Source organism: Leopardus geoffroyi, chromosome C1, assembly GCF_018350155.1.
Source record: "Leopardus geoffroyi isolate Oge1 chromosome C1, O.geoffroyi_Oge1_pat1.0, whole genome shotgun sequence".
In the NCBI taxonomy this organism is placed as follows: domain Eukaryota; kingdom Metazoa; phylum Chordata; class Mammalia; order Carnivora; family Felidae; genus Leopardus; species Leopardus geoffroyi.
The window spans coordinates 202,990,087-203,002,054 of NC_059328.1; the positions used below are offsets into that span (position 1 = coordinate 202,990,087).

Genomic DNA, 11,968 nt, shown 5'->3' on the forward strand with positions numbered 1-11,968 from the left:
CTCTTCTTTGTGTTACTTCAGTGTGTCTGGAATATTTTTACATCTGAAAATGCATTTGATTATGCTTAAGTTTGAGAAGAAAAACAACTCATTCAGCTCTGTATTAATAGCCCTTAATACAGTATCCACCACATTAATCTGTAGGTGGTTAACAAATGAATGCTGAATGCAAATTGATCTAGAACTGAGATGAGGCCGGAATAACAAGCAGAATCTTCATGCTCCTAAAGACCTAAGTTTGCTTAAACATTTAAGTATTTACTCACTGCTAATTTGGGCTGAAAAACTCAATCTCCATTTGAAAAGGAATCATTTCATTGAGATGAACAATTAGTAGATATACATTTGTGGGAGAAACTACCACTGTTTCTATTACCCATGTTACCACCTCCAATCTATTTAAGAATATCTTTAATACACTAATCATAAGCAATTTATTTTCACAGTTCAAAAGCAAACAGGAATGGAAATTTTATCCCAGGTCTAGGGTTCTAAAGCATAATATTTCATAAATTATTATTCAATAGAGTACTTCAGCTTAAATGAATATTATACTTTTGTATTATGTAATTAACAAATACAGAATTTTACAGTGCAGAAAATGTTAAGACATTATTTTCTTAAATTTAAATTATAACAAGATGAGTAATTCAGGATAAAAAGTATAGAAGTGAAAACAAAATTTACTATTTTCTGCAGTGATGAAATAATGAAATTCTTCAAAAGTTTACAGCTAGAAGAAAACAGCTGTAAATATGACTTCGAATAATCATCCTTGAATGGTCCATACTATAACCTTTGGTAAGACTATTTGGGAAGTAGACATTTGGTTTTAGAAGATACTAATGAGTTCTCTTAGAAGCTAACACTAAATAGTGATGAATCTATCATATTATGCTAAGGAAAAAAAAGGAATAACTAAAATTATCCTAATGTGGTTTTCAGAATAGCTTAGAAATAGTATCCAAACCCAGTTCCTCTCAGCTTCCTCCCAGTTTTCTTTTCAATAATGGTGACTACTTCCCGCTCCTTATTCTACACCATCAACAATGCAGTTGAATAATTTATAAAAGATATACACAGAACTATCAGTGTCCTAGAAATTAAAAAGAAATATTAACCTAGGAGGAGGGCTACAACTATACTTACTATTGTACAAGGAAGCTATTCACTACAGGGTGTGAGTCAACATCTATTCCACATCAAAATCTGGTAATACCTGAAATATCCTTGGAATTCCTCCAGTATTGTAGTGAACTACCAGGCTGACTTTATTCTCTTTTTCCACAATTTCAAAGGATCCTTCTTTCCATTTTGTAATGCCGGTCTGCATACTTCGAATTCTGATAGGACCGTGAATCTTCAGAGGAGACATACTTTCTTTAAAAATAAATTGCTTCTAGCCAAATTAAAAAGCAAGAATACACCTGACAGATTCTAAGGAAGAAAAATAAAATAGTAAGTTACAATTTATTAAGAGTGATTAAAATAAGAGTCACTTAAAAGAGAGCATTTAATAAACCATCTTTTACGTCCTTTTCTCTGTTTCAGTAAACCACTTTTTATTAAGCAACCTCAAAGGCCTTGATCAGTTAGCTGGTAAGCAGAAGAAAGACAACTAAAGCAGTCACTGAGTTCAGTGACTGAGTCTCCCTACATTTTATTTCTTCTCTACCACATTCCCTTCTTTGCCATGTGTCCAGTATCTGTGCCCTAGCAGTGCCTGAATTTTGCATTTGGCACCATTAACAACCATATTGCTGCCACTAAAGGCATGTCCATCAGGAATACTAAATTGTCAATGTGACTGCTCACAGCAATATGACCAACTTTTACTGTCCTTCATGAATGTGAAAGGGTCTTGAATTTCAAATGTAAGTAAAAAAAAATATTTTCAGTCAGCTGACTCCATTTCTTAGAATGGAGTTCCTCTGAAAATATCAAATCATATCATAAAACAATTCCTTCTACCAATCAGTAGTCTAAGCATATCCACATGTATAGACATTAGATGAATAAAAAAATTGTAAGAATAATCAAATGAGTTTAACCTTCAGAATTATATTGAGAAAATAATTTATTCTTTAGGCAAAAGAAACACACACTAAAAACCTCTCTTCCTAAGAACCACCTACCATTTGTTTAATATTACCATAAAGCGGAAAGAATCTTTACCAATTTTATCTTTGACAAATACTCAAATTTCTGAAAGAACTTCTACTTAAAAATTGTTTACAGCAATAACGGAATATCTAAAACTTTCAAATTAGCTTACCAAATGTCAGCAAGTAAACACAACTGTAATAGTAAAGAATGTTAGTGTTATGTATTATCTACATGTATGTACACACATACACACAATCATCTAAAATTAAAACAAATTTTATGTATACTGTTTTCAAATCTCTAAAAACATTGCTAATACAGATTCTTGCTTATAATTTAAGAAATTAAAAATCATCATACTTTGCCTAAACAACTCAACTGGAAAAGCTTAAAAAAAAAAAGTAGTATACAAAGGAAAAACACAGGAGGCCTAGATATCAGGAGCCAGCTGTCACTAATTTATAACGTACCTTTCTAACCATTAGTTTTCTCAACTGTAAATAGGAATAGCAAATGCTATAGCTTTGCAAAACTAAATGAAATAACATACATTAGGCACTGAACAGACAAAAGCTTTAATATGAATGGAATTAGTGTGCACTTTCTGTATTTATTCCTTGCCCACAACACCTCTTTCTTGAAAGACCTCAGATAAATAAGCGGTTAAAAGGGGTCAAAGTCAACCACCTATAGGAGTCATGCAGGTGACATGACTTAGGCAGGCAAACTCTGAAAAGTGCTGAAATCTAGCCAATTTTACCATGTAGAATTAGTGAACCCAGCTACTGCCTGATCATCTAACTTTTCAAGAAAACGAGCTCCAAATGTTTATGTAAAACTGCCCATTGTAAATTGTGGGCAATGAATTAAAATTTATTTTTAAAAGCTACAAATCAAGCAAAACCCACCTACAGGTAGGATACAGGCAAGATAGAGCCTGGAGGGCCTCTAGTTTAAGGCTTCTAGGTAGTATATATCAAATAACAGAACAAAATTTCAAAAAAGATGTGAAAACACTTTGAATAGTTAAAAGGTGTTATGCATTTTAAGTCCTCCATTATTATTCACTCACCTCATCAAAATTTTTGAATGCCTACTGTGGTCAGATTTAGATAGTGTAATTTGGTAGGTACGTAAATCCATCAGAGTAACAGAGTCCTGCTACTGTTTATAGACCTGTTAACATGGCACTGCTCAAAGTAGTAACTGCAGAATTTTGGACCAGCAATGTGTGTTTGTAATACTTTTTTTTTTCTTTTGCAATTAATAATTTGGTGCTTCATTGTTTGGACAGGTCCTTGAGACTTTCTTCCACTAGGCTCTCAATACTGCCAAGAATACATGACCCCTCTCCTACTCCGGTTGCCCTTGCCAGAAACATGAGAGTTATCTTTGACTTCTCTCTTGACGATTATTGGTATTGGATTGGAAATGGAAGATCACAGTAGAGTCCTGTCAAGTCTATCACCATACACCTTCCAGACATCTTTATGATGAACTGTATATCAAATCACATCACTCTTCTCCTTAATATCATTCAACAGCTCCCCATTGCCCTCACAATAAAATCTAGACTCATTAACATGACATAAACACTCTTCATGATCCAGGCCCTATTTACCTCTCTATCCCCACAAGCCCACCAAATACATCCATCTGAATTTATAATTTCCCCCAAAAAACTATGCCAGTATACTTCTGCATACACTGTGGTCGATCTCTGGAGGATTTTCATGTATTCTCTCCATGCCCCCACAACCCCACTTAATTTCTCTTGGCTATAAAATCAAGGCTTAGCTTAGATGTTATCCTCTTTAAGAAGCCTTTCCCAGCTACCTTTCACTTTTTCTCTCAGCTCACATCCACAGAGACAGTTTCATGCTTCTGTATTTTCCTGTTGTATACATTGTGCTTACTACTAGTGTAACATTTGTCACATTGTATCACAAATTGTTCACTTTGTCTCTATCTAGATTTTGCTATTTGAAGATAAGGAATATATTCTTTAATCTCAGCATCCCCATTTTGACAGTGTCTGACACACAAGAAACAAAATGATTAAGAATGAACAAATCAGCACTAACAATTTTATTCAATTTGCTGTTAATATATACAAAAACAGAGGGGCATCCAGGTGGCTCAGTCGGTTGAGCTTCCCACTTTGGCTCAAGTCATGATCTCATATTTTGTGAGTTCAAGTCCCACACTGGGCTCACTGCTCTCAGCACAGAGACTTCTTCAGATCCTCTGTTTTCCTCTCTCTGCCCCTCCCCCACTGGCACGCACATGTGTGCTCTCTCAAAAATAAACATTAAGAATATATATACACATATATGTGTACATATATATATACACACAACAGCAGATACTGGAACCATAAATCCCTCTTATGTGACCAATATAGGATTATATTTACTAAGCTCTTTATAAGTATCACTATGCAGTGGACGACATACAAGTCATCTTTTGAACACTGCATGTAAGTCTTTTCTACTGGCACCTGAACTTCACTAAATGCAAAGCTGTCCTCACATCTCACCAAGATTCAATGAGAAAAAATCATTTGTGGAAGAACAAAATAAATATGCAATTACAGAATACATTAAAACAAAAACATTAGTAAACTTGCCTAAACTAGGATTCATATTGTTCATTGCTCAATGGAGAAACTCCAGTTTCAGAGTTCTGTCAAATTCCCTTACCTTTCCTTATATGTCATTATGGATCAGGGTACCAAATTGAAAGAGAATACAAAACCCCATTATCTTAGCGCTTTCTTCACAGACCAAAAGTAAGGTCAATGACCCTGAATTCCTCCAACAAATTTTTAAAAATTAACACTATTTAACAAAATTGGAAGTGTAGATTTCGAAGTTCACTAAAGCATATGAAAAATTAAAAAAAAAAAAAACCTTTAGTGTTATTTCTGTTTCTCTCTATACAATTTCTCCCTATACAATTCTAAAACATTTTGATGCAGTTTGGATTAAGTACATGAAATTTTACTTCAGATATTGAACATTTCCTTAACCATTTCTACTAGCCATCTCTCCTTCCTCTAAGGAAAAGAAAAAAACAACACCCTGACAAAGTACAGGATGTAAAACTTGCAGAACCAACAAAACTTTTCTTTAATCCCTCAATTTAGTCCATTCCCAGGTCTTGTACTAAACAAATTAACGATATCTACTTTTGTACATTCACATAGTATCAAGGTTTGCCCTATTCTGTTAAGAGGAAAAAAACTAAGTTTCTTTTTCAGTATGTAGCACTAATCAGTAACAGTTAAACTTTCTATGAATGTAGGACAATGAGGTTTCTTTGAACTCTATAATGCTAATTCCCTATCAAAGGAATATTGGTAAGACAAGGTATAACAAAAACAAATTATTCTTTAAGCATGTCCAAAGAGATTTCTCTTTCCCTAACTTTTTTCACAATTATTAAAATTACTGGTTCAACTTTGAGAATTCTATGCAACTCAATCAATAATATTGGCAAAAATGTTTCTGTACCCTGTACACTTATTTACATGCACATATTTTAGGTACTGCTTTGAAAACATCTTCTCTTTAAAATTTTTTTAATGTTTATTTATTTTTGAGAGAGAGAGAGAGTGAGGGAGGGGCGGGGAGGGGCGGAGACAACAGAATCTGAAGGAGGTTCCAGGCTCTGAGCCATCAGCACAGAGCCCAACGTGGGGCTCGAACCCACGAACGGTGAGATCATGACCGAGCTGAAGTCGGATGCTTAACCAACTGAGCCACCCAGGCGCCCCTGCTTTAAAAACATCTTTATCTAGAGGGTGTTCTGTGGTAAAGAAAGCATGCTAAAACATAAAACCACTACTATAAAATAAAAGAAAGAAAACTGTTAATTCCTGCCAATTTGCATACTCTTGGAAACACACATCCAAAATAAAAACATTACTTACTTTTCAGTGACTTTTACTGAAAAACCCTATGTAATAACAATTCACCTTTATTCTGATCCTTGTGCCAAAGGCAATGCACTCTTCTTGGGGAACTACTCATATTCTGCAGCTATGCCCGTTCTCCGGAAGCCATCACCTCAGCTAAAGAAAATATAAGTGTGCCTTTTTAAAAGAATCCAATTTACGAAGTTAAAATTAAAAAAAGAAAGCAATCATTTACACAAAAAGATAAACTCTTTTTGATTATTTAAAAACCACAACGTATCTTACTGAAAACATTTAAAATGTAACGCTCAAGATACACACATATACACACAATCAAAATGAGGGACTTCAAGGCCTACACCTTATCAATTTGTGTCTTGGGATATTTCTCTCTGCTACATTTTGAAACTAAGAAGGCAGTGAAAAAGAGTATATTCTTTGTTTACTTTATAAACATTGTTACATAATGATGCTCGAAGTCTCAAAATACCATTTCCATGATGTGTTGATACACATTTTGAAAGGTGAGTAAATCTGGAGTTTTTACTTTTCTTACAAAACTAACTTCATGGGTTTGTTTCTCAAATTTAGGCTCTCTAAGCCTCAACTTCCCCTGAAGTTCTACCCAAACATCTTTCACGATCTCCTTGAACGCTAGCTACAGTACCAACTGTAAATTCATTTGTTCCCTTACTAAAAAATGATTGAGCCACTTTAATTTGATGGCACCGTGGTAAGAATACAAAATGAAGATGATACAATTCATGCCCTCATTAAGAGGCTCCCAGACTTCTCTACATATTCCTTCTATAGTCATTTAGGCAAAAAAATTTAGAATCAGCTTTACCCTCAATCTCACTCATCTAAAACCCAGCCTTTTCATAGCTGCTATCCTAATTCAGAAACTCCTCATTCTGCCATCACTCTCACCTAATATTTATTATGCAACACTTACTAACCATAGTGCTAAGTGCCACGCATGAATTACCTTATTTAATTTTCACAATAATCTTAAAGGCAAGGATTATTATCTCTATTTTACAGATGAGGAAACTGAGGCTTAGAGAGAGAATTTATCCAAAGATACAGATTCATTAAGAGACAAAACAAAGTCTAACACCAAAACCCATGTTTTTTTTTTAATTTTTTTTTTAACGTTTATTTATTTTTGAGACAGAGAGAGACAGAGCATGAACAGGGGAGGGTCACAGAGAGAGGGAGACACAGAATCCGAAACAGGCTCCAGGCTCTGAGCTGTCAGCACAGAGCCCGACGCGGGGCTCGAACCCACGGACCGTGAGATCATGACCTGAGCCAAAGTCGGACGCTTAACCGACCGAGCCACCCAGACGCCCCAAAACCCATGTTTTTAACCACTATCACAATGCATCCTCATCAATGATTTGCAGCAACAATCACTTTTCAGTCTCCACTGTTTCAGGATTTCTCCATCCAATGAATCCTCTACTCTATATATACCCTATGTAAAGAACTACTCTTTATTTCTTGACAAGTAAAGAGTGCACTATTTGTCTCCTTAACTTTCTCCTGGGACGGGGGGGGGGGGGGGGGGGGGATGTGCAAGGAACCTGTCTTACCTTCTTTTGTACTAGAACAAATACAAGCACTTAGTAAGTGCTAAATATTTACTATTGATGCCAATTCCCTATCATACATTTTTTTGTAAATTTTATTCTACCATGGTAAGAATACTTAATATGGTAACAAAACAAAGTGTACAATATGATATCGTTAACTATGGGTACAACATTGTACAGCGTATCTCTAGAATGGCTTGTCTTCATCTTGCTTAACTGAAACTTTCTCCCAAACATTAACGGCTCATCACTAAGTATAAAATAAACCCAAATGTTTTTCTGTATCTGGTACTCATATGCTTCCTGTATTTATTTCCTCTTTTTCAACATAAATACTGTTCTACACACACAAATTATTAAATTTTAGTATTTTCTCCCACATCCACCACCAACTTACTTAAATATGGAATTTAAGTAATATTTTGGAATTTTCCAAAAATTTAGTTTTTGGAAACCTCATACCCTCCAGTCTCGTAGTTTAACCTGCTGTTAAAATATATAAACCACTTCTAAGAGCTTTCTTTCCTAAACAGATCTATAAAACAAATGCACAGAGATAAAATTAATGTGTGACTAAAAGACAGAAGTTGACCTAAAGTTTATCTCCAGCTCAGAGTCTAAAATCTGAATGATTTTATAACCTAAGAATGAGTAAAATCATCCACAGCTGGAAAACTCTTGAGTTTTTTTTCTTTTGTGTCCTTGAATTTGCCTGAAGAGTGAAAAGGTGCTTGTCATCAGATGACAAGGTATAAGTAAGCTGGTGCTTCTGAAAGACAAGATGGTTCCTAAAACAAGCTCCAGTTTACTTATTCACTCGAATTCTTGAGAAATAGAAATGAAATACCTCCTAGCATATGTTCTAATAAAAGACAGGCTTGAAATAATCACACAATATATAATTACAAGTTCTAAAAAGTGATACAAATATAAAGCACAAGGCATGATGAGACATTATAATAGGGTACCTGATTTAAGACTTGGGGGTAGAGCGTAGAAAGCATCGAGCAAAAGTTAGGCTAATACTGAAGAACGACTTAATTGGGGATGGTCATGCTCGAACAAACCAGGCAACTACAACAGCATGTGCAAGGGCCCTGTAGTGGAAAACAACTTGGTGTGACTAAGGAAATGAAAAGTAATGTAGCTAGAGTTTAGTGAGAAAGAGGAGGCTAGAGCAAGATGAAGCTGGTGAAGCTGGAAAAAATCAAATTATACAGAATCCTGTAGACCACAGGGATTTTTAATTTTACCCTAAATTTAATAAACATTTAGTGACAGAAAATCCACAGAAGAGTTTTAAGCAGAGAAACAACATGTCACTGTTGAATGCAGAAGTGATATGGTTTATTTGGGTTCAGAGAGGAGAGCAAAAGAAGGAAGAATGAAAGAAAATAGGGCAGACAAGAGAATACTGAAATGATTCAGCTTATAACAATTACAATAACAATACTTATTAGCTATTTATTTTTTTTTTTTTAATTTTTTTTTTTTTTTCAACGTTTATTTATTTTTGAGACAGAGAGAGACAGAGCATGAACGGGGGAGGGGCAGAGAGAGAGGGAGACACAGAATTGGAAACAGGCTCCAGGCTCTGAGCCATCAGCCCAGAGCCTGACGCGGGGCTCGAACTCACGGACCGCGAGATCGTGACCTGGCTGAAGTCGGACGCTTAACCGACTGCGCCACCCAGGCGCCCCTACTTATTAGCTATTTATTGTGTGTCATGTGCCATTTAATTTTCGAAACAATACAATAAGGTGATTATTATTCTTATTTTACAGATGAGAATACAGGGAACCAGTGACATTAAGTCCAAGTGAAAGAAGATTGTGGCTTGAGGGGTGCCTGGGTGGCTCAGTCGGTTGAGCCTATGACTTTGGCTCAGATCATCATCTTGCAGCTGGTGGGTTCGAGCCCCGTGTTGGGCTCTGTGCTGACAGCTCAGAGCCTGGAGCCTGATTTGGATTCTGAGTCTCCCCCTCTCTCTGCCCCTCCCCCACTCATGTTCTGTCTCTGTCTCTCTCTCTCAAAAATAATAAATGTTAAAAAAAATTTTTAATATTGTGCCTTGAACTGGAAAAGCGATACTGAAGATGTACAGAAATAGATTCGGACATATAGATGACCCTTGAACATAGGTTTGAAATGCACGGACCTATGTATACATGGATTTTTTTGATAAGCACGGTACTGTAAGTGTATTTTCTCTTTCTTACGATTTTCTTAATAACATTTCTTTTGTCTAACTTTATTCTAAGAATACAGTATGTAATAAACACAGCATACAGAATATGTATTAACTTTATGCTATTAGCATTCTACTCAACAGTAAGCTATTAGTAGTTAGGTTTTGGAGAAGTCAAAAGTTACACATGGATTTCCAGCTGGAAGGAGTCAGTGCCCTCCACCCTTGCATTGTCCAAGGGTCAACTGTATTGGATATAGAATAAATAGAACTTAAAGATTCATGGGATGAAAGTCAAGAATGGATCTCAAGTTTCTAGCTTATGTAAGTGAATAAGTGAATATGCCGTTAATGAAATGGCATACTGAAAGACAAAGAATTTGGGGAATGGAGATCAAGACTTTGGTTTTAGATATATTATATTTGAAATTCCTGGGGCGCCTGGGTGGCGCAGTCGGTTGAGCGTCCGACTTCAGCCAGGTCACGATCTCGCGGTCCGTGAGTTCGAGCCCCGCGTCAGGCTCTGGGCTGATGGCTCAGAGCCTGGAGCCTGTTTCCGATTCTGTGTCTCCCTCTCTCTCTGCCCCTCCCCCGTTCATGCTCTGTCTCTCTCTGTCCCAAAAATAAATAAACGTTGAAAAAAAAAATGAAATTCCTAAGAAAAAAATCCAGTGGAGATATCAAGCAGACAATTGGTTATTTAGATCTTGAACTGAAAATAAAGGGAAAAGCCTAGAAGTTAAAATTCTTAATCATCAATATATAGATGGAATTTAAAGCTTAGGGCAGAAGAGGTGAATAAGACCCTAGCACTAAACCCAGATATTCCATTTCACTCCACCGAACATCTCTCACTAATCATAGATTACTCTGATGTCACCAGGCTTTTTAGTCCTCATTCTGTTGAATTCAACAGAATTCAACACTGATTGCTTCTTTCATCTCGTTTACAAAAGACTTGTCCTCCTCTATACGGTTATTAAACACCAAGAATCCCTCAGTGCTCTACCCTAGGTGCATTTTTTTTTTTTCCAGTACTACACTCTCCATAGGCAATTTCATCCATATCCATAGCTCCAGTTAACTATCAACACGGCAGGTGACATATATACATTAATTCACATATTCTGCCCAGAACTCTCCTCTGAGCTCCAACCCAGTATATCCAACTGCCTCCTTGACACCCTGTCTTAGACATCTTGTACAGTTAGAGACTTGTAGACTTGTCAGATACTCCCACCCCAAAAAGGCATTTACCCAGAGCCAAAATTTTGAAAAGGATTACCACAAAACCACTACAGGCCAACTCTCCAGAACACAGGATTTTGTTATCAATGATCATTTCCTTTCATGGATCAAGACCTAAAATAGGTAAACCTGACAACCTGATCTGATAGCTAGAAGATGGAGAGCAACCGAATGCACGACAAAAATACAATTCATGTCTTTTAGCGAGAGATGGTTAGCAGAGAGAAGATGAAGAATGGTCAAGAGTGAACGTCCAAGGCCTGATGGGTGTACGGCAACGGAAGTCACCTGAAGAGACAGCAGGCCCTGCTAAGGGGCGAGTGGCGGACGACGACAGCCCCCAGCGAAAAGGGGCCAGGTTTGGATTGCGGAGGAAGAGCGTGACAGTAAAGACCAGGTCAAAGGAGAGGAAAAGCCTGGAGGGGAACCCAAGAGGAGTACCTGTGAGGCCCAGGGAGCGTCCTGGGGGTGGGGGTGAGCTAAACAGCAGCGGGGCGAACTCCAGAAGAGTGAACGCCGAGTGGGCGGACCGCAGGGGGCGGGGGGAGGAGGGACCTGGGGAAAACGGCTCAGTAGAGAAGCTCGCCGCCGGGCCCGCCTTACCTGTGCTTGCGGGTCCGGAGCCCTGCAGTAGCCTGCCGGAAGCACAGAGTCCGCGCGGAGGGGGAGGAGCCGGGGGGAAGGAAGGAAGGGACACCAGGCACGAAGGAGAGGGGCCGCTCGCTCCCCCTACTCAGGGAGAGCGGCTGATGGCGGGAACTGTGACCACACGCAAACACGCACGCACGCACGCACACTCGACGCGACCAGACGAGGCGCGTGCGTGCAACCCTGCAAACTCCGCCTTTCCTACGCCTTCGCCCCGCCCCAGCACGGAGCGAAGTCTCGCCGAGACAGTCCCGCCCCCGC

The 11,968-nt window shown here is 37.8% G+C and overlaps 1 protein-coding gene across 5 annotated transcripts in view; it reads right to left on the reverse strand.

Annotated features, from left to right (window-relative positions):
• USP37 (ubiquitin specific peptidase 37) overlaps positions 1-11,956 on the reverse strand; it is a 100,025-nt gene extending 88,069 nt beyond the window's left edge. The window contains exons 1-3 of one of the 5 annotated variants that reach the window (XM_045481241.1): positions 11,663-11,956; positions 6,041-6,181; positions 1,220-1,437 (exon numbers count right to left, since the gene is read on the reverse strand). In XM_045481241.1, the coding sequence (XP_045337197.1) occupies positions 1,220-1,375 (156 nt within the window). In that variant the 5' untranslated portion in view covers positions 1,376-1,437; positions 6,041-6,181; positions 11,663-11,956. The other 4 variants (XM_045481238.1, XM_045481237.1, XM_045481239.1 and 1 more) reach the window with 4 other exon arrangements.
• Positions 11,957-11,968: the final 12 nt, after the last annotated feature.